We start from the raw sequence: 19,300 nt of genomic DNA on the forward strand, positions 1-19,300 counted from the left end.
TATTCCGTTTTAGCTACACCTGCCTGCCGGTATCCTGTAAGTAAGCAGATTGCAACAGGTTTTGCCGCTAGCATCTCGTTAGCGATAAGCAATTCCTCCGATGAGCTCTATAGTTAAAGGTGGTGCAAACAATTCCCTGTTTTGTGAAAATGTAATCGTAGGTGCCGTCAGATATGTCTAATAATCACAACACATTAAGGACTTTCTTAAAGCAACACAACGGAGGAATTGCTAATCGCTAACAAGATGCTAGCGGCGAAACCGGTTGAAATGTGATTACTTTGATACTATAACAAACTAGCGAGTCAACAACTTTCCTAACACAGTCAAACATCAAGCACATGGTTGTTTTGCTTGGTTTATTGCAGGTAAAATACAGGCAAGCTGGTCTCAGGTAGCAAAGTATAATGCAAGATGCTCTGGGGTAAATCGCGTTATTGAGGTATTTAGTGCAGCGCAAGTCTATCACTTCCAAAAAAGTGTCCGGGTGACGTAATGCTAGCGTTGGTATAGCAACTGTCACTCAAGAGTCGTTCGAAAGCCAATATTACATCACCCTGTTCACATGGGTGCCCAAATGAAAATGAACAGGTAAGACAGCCAGTGTGAAACAGTGCAGGGCTGCTTTAATGCTCTCGCTGCTCCCGGTGGGAATGCAGAGTAAAGAGGCGGACAACTTCAAACAAAACAAAAAGTAAAAAAAGAACTCACCACTGAGCCAGAAGATCTGACATCATATCCACACTGTGTGTTTACGACGGTGTCCTACACCGGAATAAAAAAAGTCTGTAAGTTGGTGAGTCAACGCACTAGAGGGAAACAGACAAGAAATACAGGAGAAGCTTACAAACACAAATTATATTAAGAACAGAGACATGCTTTGGGACAGGACTCCACAGCAGGGTCACTATGACAACAGGAGAAAGGGACTCACAGCCGGGTCACTATGACAACAGCAGGGTCACTAAGACAACAGGAGGGTCACTAAGACAACAGGAGGGTCACTAAGACAACAAGAGGGTCACTATGACAACAGGAGAAAGGGACTCCACAGCAGGGTCACTAAGACAACAAGAGGGTCACTAAGACAACAGGAGAAAGGGACTCACAGCAGGGTCACTATGACAACAGGAGAAAGGGACTCACGGCAGGGTCACTAAGACAACAGGAGGGTCACTAAGACAACAGGAGAAAGGGACTCACAGCAGGGTCACTAAGGCAACAGGAGAAAGGGACTCCACAGCTCTCCCTGCTCTTCTGATGGCTGATGTTCCCCTGGCTGCAGTTGAAGTAAACATTCAGATTCCAGTCATTGGGGTCCTTGGCACCACAGCAATGGTTCTATTATTGGAAAGAAGCTTTACATCAGAACACATTGTGACAGCCAGTTCCTCAACTACACAATGTGATACACACACACACATACGCAAAAGCACAAAGTGGCTGTGCCACTAGAGCCAGTGTCCCTCACCATTCGCTGCAATGAATCAATCAGGTTCTGAAGGTCTATATCATCACGGTAGGCTTTGACATTCTGAAGAAAGAAGTCATTGATCCATTCTCTCACGTGTTCTTGGAACGTAAACGCCAGCACTGCCATGGCTAGCTCCAGGAAGAAGATTAAGACAATGATTCCTGAAAACTGAGACACAGAGAGGGCAACAGTCAATGATAAACAGTGAAAACTGAGACTGCCTTTATTTTCATCTTGTGGCAATGGACTCATTCTGAATGGCCAGATAGAGAACTCACAAACTTAAGGAGGCATATGTTTTCCCTCAGTGCGCCTACACAGCCCGCAAAGCCCAGGGTGAAGGTCACGGTGCCAACCACCAGCACCACCCACACTGGATCGAAGCCATGCTGCCTGGTCACCTGTGTCAGGTCCAACAGTACTCCCTTTTGGATAGAAGAAAAATGACATTGTCCAACATAGACATACTTTGTGCACGTGCAAGCAATAACTGATACTGATAAAGTGGCCATATTACCTACTGTTAATTTGTTTACCTAAATGTATTTCTTTATGTGTTTATCAAATTGATGTTTACTAACTACATTTTCTTCATCTGCCATGTTTGGGCTTCTCTCCCCTCCCTCTCCCAGGCCAGCCCCCCTTTTTCAATCGCTACCTCTCTACCAGGCTGCCTCCAAGCAGAAGCTCAAGGTCTTATCTTATGTCATACTGTATATACCATATTTTTCTATATTTATATTACCATTTGCACATACTCTGCACTCTTCTACTTTGCACTTCTGGTTAGATGCTAACTGCATTTCGTTGCCTCAGTACCTGTACTCTGTGCAATGACAATAAAGTTGAATCTAATCTAATCTAATCTAATCTAAGGTTTCTTCCTGTTAAGAGGGAGTCTTTCCTTGCCCTCTGTGCTTGTTGCAGCATGCCTCAGGCTCTGGGCCCTGAATTGAATTGAGTCTAGTTCAAAATACAAAAAGCCCCACCGAGAATGCAGGAGTCTGGGCAAACGTTTGAACACTTTGAGTACCCACGTTGAAAAGTGTTTCATTATTATTTAGTTTTATTTTCTTCATGTTAATCTGTTATTTCTTAATCTGAAATATTTAAAATAACAATACTTTACCTTTTCACTCCAGGCCCAAAATCCAGCACCAATGAAGAGAGCCCCCGCCAGCTGAGGAGGAAGACGAAGAAAGACGAAGAAAGGCACACAGAGACGTACAAACTGAGCTTAAATGATGTCAAGTGAAAATGGCATTTCAGTCCGGCATCCCTGACTCCCTGAAGTCCATTGCCTATGTCAGTGCTTAGGGAGGGAGATGATGTATGCCTCCCTCACGGTCCTTTTTAGGTGTTGAGTGTGAAGTTGAAATGCTGTCTACAAGGTAACCGTTACTGAAGCTCTACAAGCACGTCCATTTTCGCCACACACCCATTTCCATATACACACCATCACAGCCTTTCTTTTTCCAAAACATGGTATTCGCGTATAGCTTATTTAAATAGATGTCACATTGATGTGTCCTGTAAATGAAGTGAAGTGAAGTGAAGATATTGTCCTAATTGCACTCAAAGCCTGTCCTAAAAATAGTCAAATTCAGACTCTAGCCTATAGGTCTAATACAGGCTGTCAGATCGGCATTTTGGCACAGAATTATGCCATATATAAAGTTTTCTTGGCTCACACCGATAATAAATTACAGCAACCTTATTTAATGCTGTGAGGACTAAAGAGTGGTCTCTCAACGTTGTTGGGGTCTTCTGCAGTCTGGTGACAAACACAGAGAGAAAAACACACATGAGCACAAATGCAATTCTCACTCTTTGCATCTTCTGATCAGTAATATAGATTGCAATGTATGCATCCATTTTTTTACCTCAGGGATGTGACACATAGCCTAACTGGACTGTCCTAAGGAGGTGACACATAGCCTAACTGGACTGTCCTAAGGATGTGACACATAGCCTAACTGGACTGTCCTAAGGATGTGACACATAGCCTAACTGGACTGTCCTAAGGATGTGACACATAGCCTAACTGGACTGTCCTAAGGATGTGACACATAGCCTAACTGGACTGCCCTAAGGATGTGACACATAGCCTAACTGGACTGTCCTAAGGATTTGACACATAGCCTAACTGGACTGTCCTAAGGATGTGACACATAGCCTAACTGGACTGCCCTAACTTTTTGAATGGGGCAACAGGGGATGGAGACATGTCAGGAAATGCCTTCATCATGGAGTGATGCAATGGAGTGCCTCACTGTTGAAAAGAAAGTCATCTAAATCAGGAGATGGTCATCGTCGCTCCAGCCCCCAGTCCACTAATTGTCAGCAGAATCAGATAATGATCTGTATTGAGCATCATTGGCGTCTTCATCACCTTTTTGTATAAAGCATCCATAATACTGGGCCTTGCCATAAAAACTCTCCTGTCGACTCTTCAGTTCAGGTAAAAAAGAGGGAGTTCCCTCAAACAAGGGTGCGCCAGAGTTTATCCATAGCCTGCCAGGACGACAGTCAGACAGACAGACAGACACACACACACACACACGAGTCAAAAACATCTTCCACTGTCTCTTCCACTGGAGCCATACACCGCACAAATACTATCTAATGCACGGGGTAGATCTGTGAGCAGTGGAGCAGTGGGGAAGTTACTACTATCAGGTCTTCACATTTGGAAGCACATTTCCAAATGCAGCATTGTTGGATCCCTGGCACTCACAATGCATATATATGTCACTCAAAAAAGTAGAGGTATGCTTCATCCATGATGTTGTTCCAAGGAAATCTGTTAAGGAGCAGCTCTTGAAGAATGTGATCACCCACCAAAAAGAAGCAAGGGGTGTCACCCTCAAGGAAGAAGCCACTTTTTTAGAGTAGCAAAATGTCAGCTTCCTCAACAGTGATCTTTAAGACTTTGCCACAATCAAGAAACACCACCCCTGAGGTTCAGAATGTTAAGTACACACATTAATTAGTTTAATGGTAATTTGTTATTTAATGCAACTTAACTCCAAACCGGGGACAAGAAGAAAAAGGAGGCTATTCAGTATGAGGCCAAGTTGTTCAATGTTTTGTTGGGGTTGTATTCTTTGGCAACAGACACGACAGAGAGGCCCCAGGCCCAGGCACAACACTCCAGGATGTACCAAACAAAAGCCAAACCCAACAAAAGGAATGTTTTGCAGCTTTTGGACCTCAAGTTACAAGAAAGATCCTTCATTGATTCAGACGCAACTAAATTACAGGCCAGGTCCGTGAACATATCACAAGCCTACCCTTGCTTTCAGGGGCTTGACAATGTAAGCAAGTTCATTCATTTGGACTAGGTGTGTTCTATGTACAGCTCCAGTGGTGCCTGTGCCTGTGCCTGTGCCTGTGCCTGTGCCTCCTGTGTATGGATGAACTCCAGTGCATCCTTCATCGAGGGAACTCGCCCTTTTGTACCTGAATTGAAGAGCTGATGGGAGAGCTTTTCTGGCAAGGCCCATTATTATGGAGCCTACAAAAAGGTCCTGACGCCACCAATGATGCTCAACACAGCAACATTAGAGGAGTGGAGGAGGAGAGGAGGAGGAGGAGATGAGGAGAGGAGGAGAGGAGAGGAGGAGTGGAGGATGGTCCAATGATGATCAACACAGGAGTGGAGGATGGTCCAATGATGGTCAACACATCAACACATCAACATTAGAGGAGTGGAGTGGAGGAGGAGGAATGGAGGAGAGGAGGAGGAGTGGAGGAGAGAGGAGAGGAGGAGTGGAGGAGAGGAGGAGGAGTGGAGGTAGAGGAGGAGTGGAGGAGAGGAGGAGGAGTGGAGAGGAGGAGAGGAGAGGAGAGAACAGATGAGAGAGAAGAGGAGAAGAGAGAGGAGAGGAGAGAAAAGAGAGGAGAGGAGAGGAGAGGAGAGAACAGAGGAGAGAGAAGAGGAGAAGAGAGAGGAGGAGGAGGAGTGGAGGAGAGGAGGAGAGGAGTGGAGGAGGAGAGGAGGAGAGGAGGAGTGGAGAGGAGGAGTGGAGGAGAGGAGGAGTGGAGGTCCAACGATGACCATCTCTGATTAGATGATTTTCTCTTCAACAGTGAGGCACTCCATTGCCATGATGAAGGCATTTTGTGCCGTTTCCATCCCGTGGCCTCACCCAAGAAATGAGTACACCCAAGGCTATGCGTCACATCCTTGAGGTCAGAAATGTATGCATGCATCACAATCTATATTACCGATCAATAGATACAAAGAGTGAGAATTGAGAATTTGTGCTCATCACCAGACTGTAGAAGACCCAAACACCTTCCTGAAGGGGAGACCACTCTTTAGCCCTGTCTCCATCATCTGTGAAAGCAACAGCATACTGGCCATCGGGTGACTCTCCCCAAAGAGGATCTATCAGAGTGTGACGTATTTCATTACACCCTTCACGTCACATATCGGAAGGATTTTGCAACGCTCCTTTGTGCTGTCAACAGAAGTCCTCTCGAACGCCCTTCACAACCAGGACATGATGACAACATCTGTCAGAGAGTGAAAAAAGTTTCTTAGTGGCTAAGGAAGTGATTGTTCTAATGGCAAGTTTGCAGGTTTTACTGCGAAAGGTTTTTGCTGCTGTTACTTCCCTATTATTGGCTTGGGGTGTCACTGCACATTGCACAATTTTTGGTTGTTGAAGTGACTGAACTGACATTCTTGAGTCTAAGTCTTCAAGAAAGAAGTCAAACAGTTAGTTCGGATCTAATTTCTAATTAAACAATTCAATTATAATGTACATAAATGATTTAAAGGTCCAGTGTGTAGTTTACTTGTGAAACTTTAAGGTTCTCCGACGGTTTTGCAATGTAAAAACCCCGTTATTGTAACTGAAAAATACATCTGAGGGGATTTGCGAGGTGTCTGAGCCAGCTATCTAATGTTAGCATGCTACTGCCCACAAGGTAAACAGCGTTGGGTTGGGTCAATCACAGCCCTTGTGGCTTGCGTCGCCTTATCGGATACACAAGAGGTGCTCGGAGGGGGTTCAAAACGAACTTGCGTGTCTTGTGTGCTTGCGTGACTGCGTAAAAGGCAGACCATAAATTAAGCTTCAGGCTTGATATTTAAACAATGCTTCATGATCTTGTAGCTTGACAACATGGAGAGGATCCCGACAGAGATACACCTGCGTCTGTTAACCTCTAACTGTAAAGAAATTGTAACTTGGCATTTAATGCATTGAACTTTAAGACACTAAGATGGATAATTGAGAAAAGCAATTGATATTACAAAAGATTAGGTTAAACATGTTACATTTCAAAGTAAAATTGGTTTCCTGACATTTCTAAAGTAAATTGAACTTACCTGGGCTTCTTGTTTTTGAGAACTTACTTTTTGCAGTGCCAAAATTGTTAAAAATGATATCGGATATAATGTCAATTAAGAGTTATGAGCCTCCAAAAGGACTAGAAGACCAGTGTTTAAATTCACATTATGTAAGCAGGCCACTTAACATGTTCAGAGTGTCACAGTTTAAATACTAATAAGTGCAATCGATGTGCTGCAGGCATACAGCGCATCAGAAACCCTTAAATTATGCATTTCACCATATACGTTCCCATTATACTCATATACTAGCAGACATAATGTTTTTTTCATTAAATGATTTAATTTGTGTAGTTGTGGATTGTAGAAATAAAAAATCTAATAAAAAAAAATGATATTCACTGCAAGTAGAGCCATTTGTATATTATGCAACTTTAGGCTAGGTAGTTTTGATAGACACGATCAAGTGAGCCATAAAAATAACATTGCGAAGAGTTTAGTCTGACAGTTAAAACAGAATTCAGTTATTTCACTGACACCGAGTCACAACCCAATTCACCTGCACTGTTTACCCTCAATGTCACCATTAGTCTGCGCTTTCACTTAATGATTAGTGTTGCTTATTTATGTCAATTGTTGATTTTTGGGTTTTATATATTTGTGTTATATGCCTTACTTTAATAGTTGATCACTGAACATGTGTTTTGTTAAGTCATGTTTGTTTTCTTCTCAGTACTGGCTCCAAGGACAAGTGTACATATCTCCTCTCCTTGTTTAATTCCTTCTTTTCAGAAGAGTAACTTTGGGAAGCTATTTCCGAGTTTATCAGAGACTAGTGGATCAACTGAGTCTGAGTGAGTCTCCTTCTCTGTGGCAGTGAAAATTACCATCAAAATTTCACTCACCGAGACTTGATACAATCTATACCTCAAACTAGACCCGTTTGTGCCGGTAAGGAAACCCTGATCAAAAATGCACTTTTCCATGTTGGGTTTCACCTCTTGATACACTCTTCAAATCGTCTTTAAAAAAGGATGTGATGTTGCCACATAAAAGTGGCATAACAAACTGTTTAAGTTCTTCTGTAGTTCCACTGCAGCATCAACATAGCACTCATTTTCTAACTATGGACAGTCTTCAACATTCAGTTTCAAGATATGAATGTTGTGGAGAACATCATACACCACTGAAGCTCGATATTAACCACAGATTTGATTTACTCCTTAAATACTTGTCTGCTCTACTGCAAAAACCCATAGTGGACCCGTAATGGCCACAGGAACCCAAGAAAAGTTGCAAAGTATTTGTTGGCAAAATAAAATGCAGATATTTGCGCCTGGATCTTGTGTGGGGGGTATAAAAAGACACTACTGTACAACTAGGAGGACAAAACTAATATATATAAAAAAAAAAACAGTACTAATTTTCTGATTTTTTGTTACCACCACATCTCACAGCATAGCCTGCTACTGAGAAGCTAAGCTTATACACAATAGTGACTTAATAAACTACCTGCATCAACTTTCACAGCCTGCCATAACATTCACAAGCGTTAACAGCGTTAACAGCGTTAACAAGCAATCCATGGATTGGTCCAACAGATCAGAGGTTAGATTAGCTAGCTAATATGACCAAACGGTGTGATTTTCTTTCTTTTTAGATTAATTTCTTCAGATGCATTTTACTGTCCTTTTTGTAGACATCACACCCTTTCTCCCCCAAGCCATCTCTCCTGTGACAAGACATGCTTTAAAATAACTTGTGGGGGTTCTTAGGCCAAAGCCAAGCTTAATATATAGTAATAGGTATATTTAAATAGGACTACTTTCCAAGCATATTTTGCTATATACATATGTCTATGAACAGAGGTTGCATTGAACACAAGTCTGCAACACCCACCTGAAAATGTGCTTCACAAATGTACATATAGGTGACCTACACTATATGGACAAAAGTATTTGGCCACACCTGTTAATTATTGAATTCAGGTGTTTCAATCAGACCCGTTGCCACAGGTGTATAAAATCAAGCACCTAGCCTTGCAGTCTCCATTTGCAAACATTTGTGATACAAAATGGGTCGACATTGTGCCAACTGTGAAGTTTGGTGGAGGAGGGATAGGAGTATGGGGCTGTGCTTCAGGGTTTGGGCTAGGCCCCTTATCTCCAGTGAAGGGCAATCTTAATGCTTCAGCATACCAAGATATTTTGGACAATGCTATGCTTCCAACTTTGTGGCAACAGTTTGGGGAAGGCCTTTTTCTATTCCAAGATGACTGTGCCCCAGTGCACAAAGCAAGGACTGTAAAGACATGGTTGGATGAATTTGGTGTGGAAGAACTTGACTGGCCCGCACAGAGCCCTGACCTCAACCCCATCGAGCACCTTTGGGATGAACTGGAACGGAGATTGCGAGCCAGGCCTTCTCGTCCAACCTCAGTGCCTGACCTCATAAATGCTCTACAGAATGAATGGGCACCAATTCCCACAGAAACACTCCAAAATCTTGTGGAAGGCCTTCCAAGAAGAGTGGAAGCTGTTATAGCTGCAAAAGGGGGACCAACTCCATATTAAAGTATTTAAATACAATGCCATTACAGTCCCTGTTGGTGAAATGGTCGGGCATCCGAATACTTTTGTACATATAGTGAAATTTGAAATGAAAATTGTGAATTTTGCATAAAGAGGAGGAGTTAGTGTGTATTTTAGAACTGAGGGGTTGGTGAACAGAAACAGTGACCATTTTTGCCTTTGCCTGTAATTTGTTTCCCCAATGTGGCAAGAACAATAACACAAGGTAATGTGCATTGCTGTCAAAATAAATAAAAGTTCAAAGCCAAGGAAAGAGACCACGTTAAGAATGCGTACTAAACCACAAAAACTAAGCCTAATGGTTCTATTTTTCCTCCACTCTGTGTTCCGCATGCGACTACTCTTCCCTAAGGGATTGTTGAAGGATGCACACTTTAAAGCTTTCTTAAATGATGGAAACATGTAAGAAGAGAGGTGTCTGCTTTCCCAAAGCTTAATCAGTAAGGCAAGTAGTTTGTCTACAGTGAGTATAATTATTCAGTCATTGGTCAATATACTTACCCAAAATACGATATTATAGCTGAACATAAGGTATTTGTAACAGCAGCTGACTTCCGCACTTTCATATCGATAGTAATGCATTTTCCAGTCTTGTCCTGTAAAACAAAACAAAAAATAAGCCTACTATATATGGTGACCAAACAAAACCAAGGCTGTTCACAACTACTGGGCTGAAGTTGCCATGTATTGGCTACTGTATCTTGGCTCATCTTCATTGACCCGAATTAAAACGGCACAAAACTTGGGTGTTAATTAGTTTGGTGATTCATGACCAACTTCATTTCTCTGAGCATGCAGCTTTGCTCTCAAGGTCTTGGTTGTTTACACTATAATATTTGAAGATTAGACAATCACACAATATACTATCTTCTTGTGCAGACTCTGGTGATTTTTCTTAGGTCTGCAGCATCGTCGATGAGTTTTGTCTGGAATCTTGAATCTAATTTTCACACCACATTATCACACCAACCCAACGGCTTTTTTCCAATGAATACACTGACAAATAAAATGACTGAAAAGTACCTAAAATAATAAAATGTTCCGGTATACTTCAAGTATGTTCTCAGCACAGCACCAGTAGGACAGCGTGAACACCTGCCCCTTCATTAGTTGTTCTATTCACATTCTAAATAACTTCTATTAAATGCATGCCTACTGTACCATTTACCCAAACCAAAGCTGAGTAGTACGTGCTATGGACCAGTGTGCTCACTCACTCTTGACTGACTCACTGCTGGTGAGTATACAGTCTCCATACTGTCATTGTCAAAGAAAAAGCTCTGCTTGAAGTGTATGTTGTACTGTGAAGGAGGGCCTTTACGGATCAGTGTATGTTGTACTGTGAAGGAGGGCCTTTGCGGATCCCGGGTACAGCATACGCTGCCAACCAAAACTAAACAAATAAAATTCCCTTACATCTGGCCAGGCAGCCTCTCTCTCTCCCTCTCCTTCTACATCCTATTGCTAATGCTTATACTGATACTGATAAAGTGGCCGTATTACCTACTGTTAATTGCCTACCTAAATGTATCTCCTGACCTGTTTATCAAATCGATGTCTACTAAGAAACAGTCCTCTCTCTTATAGTGTGGCCATTGCTCGCAAATGATGATGATGTGGAAACATTGCTCCTCATCACCATATCCATCAAGTACATTTATGCATATTGGTAGCCGAACTCTACCCACTCACTTTGTTTCTTTCTTCCCCTCCTAGTCTAGACCATCTTCGCTGTGGGATGCTGCTGTAGTCTCTCCACCCGATCTACTTGTAGAAACCCCCGGCCTACACGTACCCATCTCCACCATACCGTCATAAACGTATTCTACCCCATACTCTATGCTAGCATTTTCCTGCAATATAAATAATTGCCACCATCGGCATAGTTTTCTGTTCCTACTCTACTTACCCTTGTAATAGTAACCCTATGAGCACATTGTATACCCACTAAGCTGTTTCGCATGCATCATGTATATACCATATGATGTTTGTATGTATTATGTACATTTACCCCATGTATGCTAGCATGCTCATCATGCTACATGTATGATTTCTTCTGCTATGTTCCTGATTGTTTCCCCTTCCCTTCTTCCACAGACCCCTGACCATTTTTGTGGAGTGTAGCACTTCCTGCTGTCACAACAATCAATCAAACAATCTATTTCTAGTTGGACGACTTGCCTCTCCTATGTGGGAAGATGGGTGGCTGTAATCCAACTTTGGCTGCAGTAACTTGCAAAAATAGCTAATGTCTACACATGTATTGCATTGGCAGTGACAGTTTCACAGGATGTGGGTAAGGTGTGGTCAGGAAGTTCACATAGAACCTTTTCTGCCAGGAGTGATTCTGACAGCTTTGTGGGTAATTGTGACTGTTACATTGCAGTCTTGGTCTGGGTGCTATACCCATTGACAACTGCCAGGTCTCTTCCCACTGGAAGGATAACGTTGTTGATCTGATAAAGGAATATGAGTGTGTCTTTTCCTGGCATTATCTTGACTGTGGTAAAGCATGTGAGTTCTACAGGATTAGGTTGACAGATGACAGTCCCTCCAGGTTGCTAGTCCCACAGGTTGTCCCCACCTCATTATCAGAAGTTGAAAGAGACGCTCTGGGCAGTGATGTGTTTTTCTCCACTATGGGTGATAATGTCTGATGATGTTTGATGTCTGACTATTACAATGTTACAATGATAAGTATTATTTAACTTTCTCATCTTCTTTAGGATGACATGAATAAAACCAGCTTCCTCATAACACAGCTACATTCATGAGGATGATGCGCTCATGATGATTATATTCATTATGTGTAGTGCATTGTAATGGGTTTTGAACGGCAAGTACAAAAGTACGACAATCATTTGTTTTTGAGGATTGCGTTGGCAGCGTCTGCCTGTGTTAAGTATTTCATCCATGTTAACAGGTGTTTAACGGCTGACAGAGTAAACAACGTTTATGCGGGTAAAGCGGGACATTCATCGAGCAGATCAAGGCGGAACTTCACGCCCACCTGAGATTTATACTACCAGACACAGCTTCGCTTCAAAACAGGTCGCAGGATTATTACATGTACATTTGTTGGGCAGTATGTTTCGTATTGTGGTCCATAGGGGATATTGACACAGATATGGATTTAACATTAACTGTTCATGTTTTTTTCGACGAAGTCTCCAATATCTCGTCACACTTCACAGACACACGGGTTGTTTAAATGACGAATCTGTGAACGACAACATCTGGCCCTCAAGGAATACCACAGTGGATTACGCATGCAAATCTCACCAGACAACATGGCCACCAGTTTGTCTTGAGGGCTGTTGACTTCAGACTATTGTTAAATAACTGAGCGCGCTCACATAGTTATAGTCTTTGTAATAGTCAAAATAACTAACACTAGCCAAGTAAGACTTAGTTCACGTTACCAAACTACTTGGTTAATTACGGTTGGCGGGCTTTGCTTGGCTAATAATGTTAGTTTGTCCTGAACAAAATAACCTTATTTGAAGTTTGGCGCTTTCATGAAATTAGTTAAAGAACTTACTTGCAAATGCACAGAAGATTAGTCGATCCGGTGAAAAGGGAGGAGCGATAACTTAGCGTATAGAGTTTCCCAACACAATTAGCCCTCGGTCAAAGAAAAGATACTGGTATTTGTCTCCATGACAGGCGAACTTACTAAAACAGCTCAACTTGCGTGTAGCCAGCCATAGATTTAGCATGGGCGGAGCAACAAACTTAGATATATGACAATCCACATCCAGGAAATGCAGCGTTCCGTGAGCAGCGATAGTCAAATTAGAGTTGATCTGGTACTTCTTCTTTTTCTTCTTCTTCTGTTAATTTATTGGCGGTTGGCATTGCGGTTTGGTGCATTACCGCCACCAACTGTTTTGGGTGTGGAGTATCAATGCTGGTAAAAACTTTCAAAATAGTCCTAAATAAAAACAAAACTAATAATAATTCATAGTACAAGCATCATATCGTTTCAAATTATCACTTTGTTTTCAAATATATTATTATTGCAAAGCAATGCACAATACTGTTCTTCCTAGGCTTCTTATTAAAGTGCATGCAAAGCAATTCAGCTCAAACTGCTTAACGGAGAAAGTTTATTCAAACATTGTAACATGTGTTAACAAACATAAAGGACACTTTAGCTATGTATTTTAATTTTTCTGAACTTTAAACTTTGTGAGATATTAAAGAGAAACTTATACAATGTCTCCCATAGACTTATATTGGGCCAATACAACTACCAAAGCAACCACCATGATTACCCTAGCAACACCTAAGTGAAGGTGCAGTGGGTACCAGCCTCACACAGGCACAAGAATAATGTAGGTACCATACCCTGTGAGCGGGCGCCGAATAAATGTTGGTGCAATTGTGTAAATAGTAATACTGTCCTCACTAGGGCCACCAAGAAAACATTGGTACTATCCTGACCACAGCACCAATAACATGTTGGTGATCTCACCACCATTCAACACAACAGCAGATCAAAGGTTGAACACATGGGGGCGCCACACAAAGTGTGGTGTCTACCACAGTGGTCAAAATAAAGATCAGTCACAAATCAGTCTCATGAATCAATCTAAAATATCAGTCTCATATTAAACTATCAATTTGGAGCTTTGATTGATAATTAACTGAATGACTTCAACTAAAGTTACCTTATTAATAGCGAGAAAAGGTTGAAGGTCTTCAGAGTTCTGAATAGAAGAGGTTGGCAGCATTCATTCTTGTGCAACATTAAATAGCCTAGCATATACAATCCAAGCATTTATTCACAGAATTATCAGAAATAATACACACAATATAAAACCTACCTAAATGCATCTAACTAATGAACTAAAGAGGACTGGGTGTGAAAGAGAGGGAGATGTTATGTGCTTATCTTTTTCCTACAGCACCTATTATGGGGTAATCTAATCACTGCACTCGTTTTGGGCCTGTACTGCTACTGTGCATTCATGGGCTCAGCAATTGTGCAATATCCAACTTGCTTGTCATAACTGGGGCATTGTGGTTCTCTCTCTACTTGCCCCTTCAAAAACAAGTAACACCGGTATATAAATGTGATGGCTATGAGCCATCCTCAATTCTCTCAAGCGCACACGTCATTGGCTTAAACTGTTTAAGCTTGATTGGTTCAGTGCAGGTGTGTTCAGTGTTTGGGTTTAAAGGTGCCATAGAATGCATTTATTCAGTATTTGAAATTGTTCTCTGATGCCTACATGGAATGTATGAACATGATCAGTGTTTTTGAAAAGTAGTGCGTAAGTGAAGGTGGGACAACGGCGCACACCTGCAAGACTGTTCCATGTTTTCAGAATGCTAGAAGTATGCAAGGAGTCTTGCCTAGCCTCTGAAGGATCCGCCTAGGAAGGACCCGTCCTACCAATGAAGAATCGTTTACTTATTAAAAACACTCATTGTGTCGCTTGCCTCAAGCATCATGCGGGACTCTAGAGTGGTGGCCATGGTTACAGGCAACTCTTTACTCATATGGTATTATGAAACTTAACGTTACAGTGATAGTGCCTAAAACTTTTATTTAATTTATTAGTTTTTTAGGTTAGTAGACAAATTATTTATTTTAAATCCGTAGCAAATATACTAGAATATTAAAAAGAAGATATGTTTTGTAATACAGCTGGCATTTAAGGAGTTTGAATACTTATGTTAGACACTGTAGATAAGGGTATTTGTTAAAGGCCTTGCATAATTTCATTCAATTAATGTCCACATCTTTTTATGCTGCTCTTCTTTTTCTGGTCCCATTTCGGTCTCCACTGTATTTCAGCCAAGTTTTTATTTTTTCTTCTGCTCCCTCAGCTCTGTTATGCTCTGCTTTTTGACTGCACCAGTCGGTTTGGCGAGTTAAAATGTAGTTATTAGTCTGTCTTTTGTAACGAACGGTTGTCATGTCTCGTAAAAAATAAAGATGTTGCCACAGCAGAAAAAGAATGGACTACATCATGTCACTTGCTTCAGGCAGCACGAGGGACTCTAGAGTGGTATCCATGGATACAGACAACACTTAACTCACACCCCACGGTTTCTTATAAAACGTAACGTTACAACTCTAGCGCCTAAAACTTCTGATTTCATTTATTCACTAGATTGTGGTTATCAAATCCTTATAAATCCTGATAAAGTGTTGCCCTGTTCTGCCCCTCCGTGATTTACCTTTGATACGTGTGGTTAAAGGAGATAAGGATAAGGAACACAATTCCGCGAGATCTCCCGCTAGTCACGTCAGCTGCAACCTACAAAGGGATGGAGAAACTGTCTGGTCTGCCGTTTTTCCAACTCCTCCCCGACTGAGATCGGCACCTCATGTAGACCATCAAGTCAGCTATCTAAATCGACCTCGAACGCATTCTCTTTTGCCATGGCCAAGACCGATGGAAGCTCCTATTTCCGAAGAAGCCATTTTTTTTGGATAGCAACTGTAACTCTATCTATGGGCTACTACACAGTAAGTTGGTTGTTAACTTTGTTGGCATCTAATGTTAACAAGCCATAACATGCGCTTTGCAATGTCTAATTCTCACGGATGTGTATAGGCAATACTTCACTATTTGGTCAGCATGATGGTGATTGAATGCACTGCTCATTGTGTACCTGAGAAGTTTCCAATGTAGCATGTCCTGATGCCACCGTCAAGCTAGCCGACATTTTTGTTTTTTGGAGGGGGCACTATTCCTATGTTTACGGTGTTCATTTGCATTTGAATGACGCGCGAATACACTCAATATGCCACACCGTTTCACTTTTATAATGCACTACCGCACAGGGCCTGTTTTAGACTTCTATATTATAGGCTGGTAGAGGCCCACCTGTTAGAAAGGCAGACTACTAACCTACAGCAGGGGCGGTCCGTCCGTTTACGAAAAACGACGTGTCGAAGTCGACCGGAAGTTTGTGTTTTTTTTTTAGCGTTAGCGTTGCAACACTTCCTGGTTCCAAAGAAAAACAATCACAAAATCGGCGAACAGAATGTGGGACATTCCATGTCATTTGAACTATAGGCATCCACGACACCATTTTAAGATTGGCTGACAATCTCAATTTTTGACAAATACACTCTGACATGTCATATCCCCACATTTTAGCTTCCTACTCCCAAAACCTCTCCGTTTAGAATTGATTTAGTACTTGTGCAAACTATTTTCAACATCTTTCTGTTGGCCTACTAATTAATCTTAAACACATTTGCACAGTGCGGGTCAGTTTAACCCATAAAATAATGCATGTAGTTTTTTTTTTTAGAATAGTAGGAGGGTGAAACAAATGATGAATGTCAAAAGTGACAAATCTGCATCTCATAAAATGACATGCATCCAAAGACAAAAAAATGATGGGTTGAAAACAACTCCAATTGGGTTGGATTTAACCCAACCACTGGGTCAAATACTGGACCAACCCAGCAAAATGGGTTATTATTTTAACTAAGTTATTAAGATCAGCCCAATGCTAGGTCAACCTAGCCAATGTAGTTGGGTTAACATTGTTATTTTAACCCAGCTGGATGGGTTATTTACCCCAGCAACTTCCAACCATCATCATCTCAACTTGATTCATCTCCCATTGGCATTCATGTTTCCCTTAACACTAGAACTTCTTCTCCCATTTATGGAATTTTCCCTTCTTTCCTCATTTACTTTCCTCGTGTCCTAACTCTTGCCTCTAAGGCAGCCTTTTCCTTAAATACTTTGGGGTAATATGATTAACAGATTCGACAGTCATAAAAAAAAAAACATAAATTGTAGAGGTTTTAGTTATTACCACCTGAGAAACAAAGACAAGGGGAGCTCCAGGATAACAGGTTTAGTTTGCAATCAGTGGTCCTCATTAAGGCCTCACAAAGGCCTTATGGGCAGGAAAAGAAGGATCTACGATCACACTTTTCAGAGTCTGCACACTTGCATGCAAAAGTGCATGTGGATAGTGTGTAAGTGTTTTCAGAGAAATATGGCAAGGCAAGCTGTATTTGTATATAATCATCATCATGAAAGTAAAAAGTTATACTTGACCCATGGTGACAAGCCAGAGCACGGGAAATATGTCAGAGAGAGGGTGGTTTGAGGAAGTCACAGAGGCAGGAAGGAAGGAAGGAAGGAAGGAAGGTGGGTGAAATGAGACCTGACGATGAGCCCTCAACTAGCTCACATGAGCTCTATGGTTGTTGTATTTAATCTAACTAGCCAGCAGGAAATAAATGGAGGTCCACAACTGGGTACAAAAACCGAAGAACTTTTACTCGCAGAATCTCCCGTCACTTTATCACTCGCACAGTACAGGCAAAAACCGTTAACCGCTGTGCACTATGGGAAATGTAGTAACACACAAAACTTACTGCATTATCAAACAACAGTATTAATGAAACAATCAATCAAATCACATTAACTAAGGCAATTATGCATATTTAAATACATCCAATACAAATTAATTTTAGGTTAACTTCACTTACTAGTCAAATAATTAACTCAGTCAAATGTAAACTATACACTTAAAGTTACAACATCGGTATGTGGGAGTGGACAATGAGCTCTATGGTATGTGGGAGTGGACAATGTAATTTACTTTGTATTTTATGCAGTAGCCAAATATACTTGTTTATTGCAGCACTGTATCCTGTGTCCCCTCATAGTAACCCTGTCTGCCTTGCTTGTGGAATTTGAGTTTAGAACTGTTGTATGCAGTTTTACATGGCTGAAAATATATCAAAACATGTTTCACATCATTCGGTATAAATAGTTTTTGACCATTCTAATGACCTATTTTAGCCTAAATCCATGAATGTCAGCAATGTAGATGCACTCCTCTTTTGCATATTTTAATGTACTATATTCAGCTGCCAGGTAAAAATAATATCATAAGAATAAATCACCTTAAAACCAACCATTTGAAAAGGGGAATAGCTAAATAGCTTGGTTTTGTTTTATTGCCCAGGCTTATGTGCATCACAGTGCCACGTTAAGAAATTCTTCCCCCCAAGAATAACACTGTAGATCCCCCACTGAAAATGCTTGACTATGAGCAGGTGGGAACTGACCATACTGCATCTTATGTGTATTTCAGTGGACTGTGTTTTGGCCCGAGGCAGTCCCATATGACCGCTTGGGCCCGCTCGGTTCCTTGACTAAGTATCTTGTGGATAATCATTACCCTCTTGTGCACTATGGGTGAGTATCATCAGTAGTTCTTGGTATTTTATTTAAGTTTCATGTGTGTTTGAAGTTCTCCCTTATACATTACTGTTATTGAGCAAAATCATGCTGTTGATGTGAACTTATCATGTGTAATGCTTGGTAACTATTGCAGTTGGTGGCTTGCCTGGGCTGTACACTTTGTTGAAGCACTTGTTGCCATGAAAATATGCAGGTAAGAACAGCAGCTTTTGTTAAATAGTTATATGCCATCCTATTTGCAGTGAAGATCATGATTTTGGCAGCAATTTCCCATGTTAATGTTATGTGGGACTAGGAGCCAGCGTTGATATGCCGGGAAGGTTGTCCTGGCAATTTACCCTCTTGTGAACTAGTAATATATATATACGTGGGAATGAAAGTCAGAAGATTCCTATACATTTTTCTCAGAATTGGTTAATTGGAGACATTTACAACGATTCACAAGTTGCTGTGATCACTTTGAGCCCAAAACAGGCTTTTTAATCAGTGATTTTGAGGAAAGTCGTGCCTGGCCCAGGTTGGGCATGTTCTCCTTCAAGGGTGGCCCTTTCCAAATAAAAAAGGAAATGACTCCCCGCCAAAACAAAATAAATAATGACAAACACCATATTCTCATGTTTGCTTTTTTAATCTGAATCTAAAAAGCAAATTGGTGCAAATTTGGACAGAAACCCAATTTCAGTGAGTGTTTCTCAGATTAACCATGAAGTGTTTCGTCTCTAACGTCAATATT

At 41.3% G+C, this 19,300-nt stretch overlaps 2 protein-coding genes across 2 annotated transcripts; one reads left to right on the forward strand and one right to left on the reverse strand.

The window, feature by feature from the left end:
• Positions 1-389: 389 nt before the first annotated feature.
• On the reverse strand, positions 390-13,183 carry tspan14 (tetraspanin 14). Its single transcript, XM_042706668.1, has 7 exons — positions 12,909-13,183; positions 9,869-9,963; positions 2,604-2,654; positions 1,753-1,899; positions 1,472-1,642; positions 1,204-1,341; positions 390-765 (listed from the first exon to the last, which is right to left on the reverse strand). The coding sequence occupies exons 2-7, from the start codon at positions 9,947-9,949 to the stop codon at positions 679-681; spliced, it is 675 nt and encodes a 224-aa protein (XP_042562602.1). The 5' UTR covers positions 9,950-9,963; positions 12,909-13,183; the 3' UTR covers positions 390-678.
• A 2,340-nt stretch (positions 13,184-15,523) lies between these two features.
• Positions 15,524-19,003, forward strand: tmem254 (transmembrane protein 254). Its single transcript, XM_042706669.1, has 3 exons — positions 15,524-15,851; positions 18,458-18,561; positions 18,701-19,003. The coding sequence occupies exons 1-3, from the start codon at positions 15,765-15,767 to the stop codon at positions 18,762-18,764; spliced, it is 255 nt and encodes an 84-aa protein (XP_042562603.1). The 5' UTR covers positions 15,524-15,764; the 3' UTR covers positions 18,765-19,003.
• The last annotated feature ends 297 nt before the right edge of the window (positions 19,004-19,300 follow it).

This window comes from Clupea harengus, unplaced genomic scaffold, assembly GCF_900700415.2.
Source record: "Clupea harengus unplaced genomic scaffold, Ch_v2.0.2, whole genome shotgun sequence".
Taxonomy (NCBI): domain Eukaryota; kingdom Metazoa; phylum Chordata; class Actinopteri; order Clupeiformes; family Clupeidae; genus Clupea; species Clupea harengus.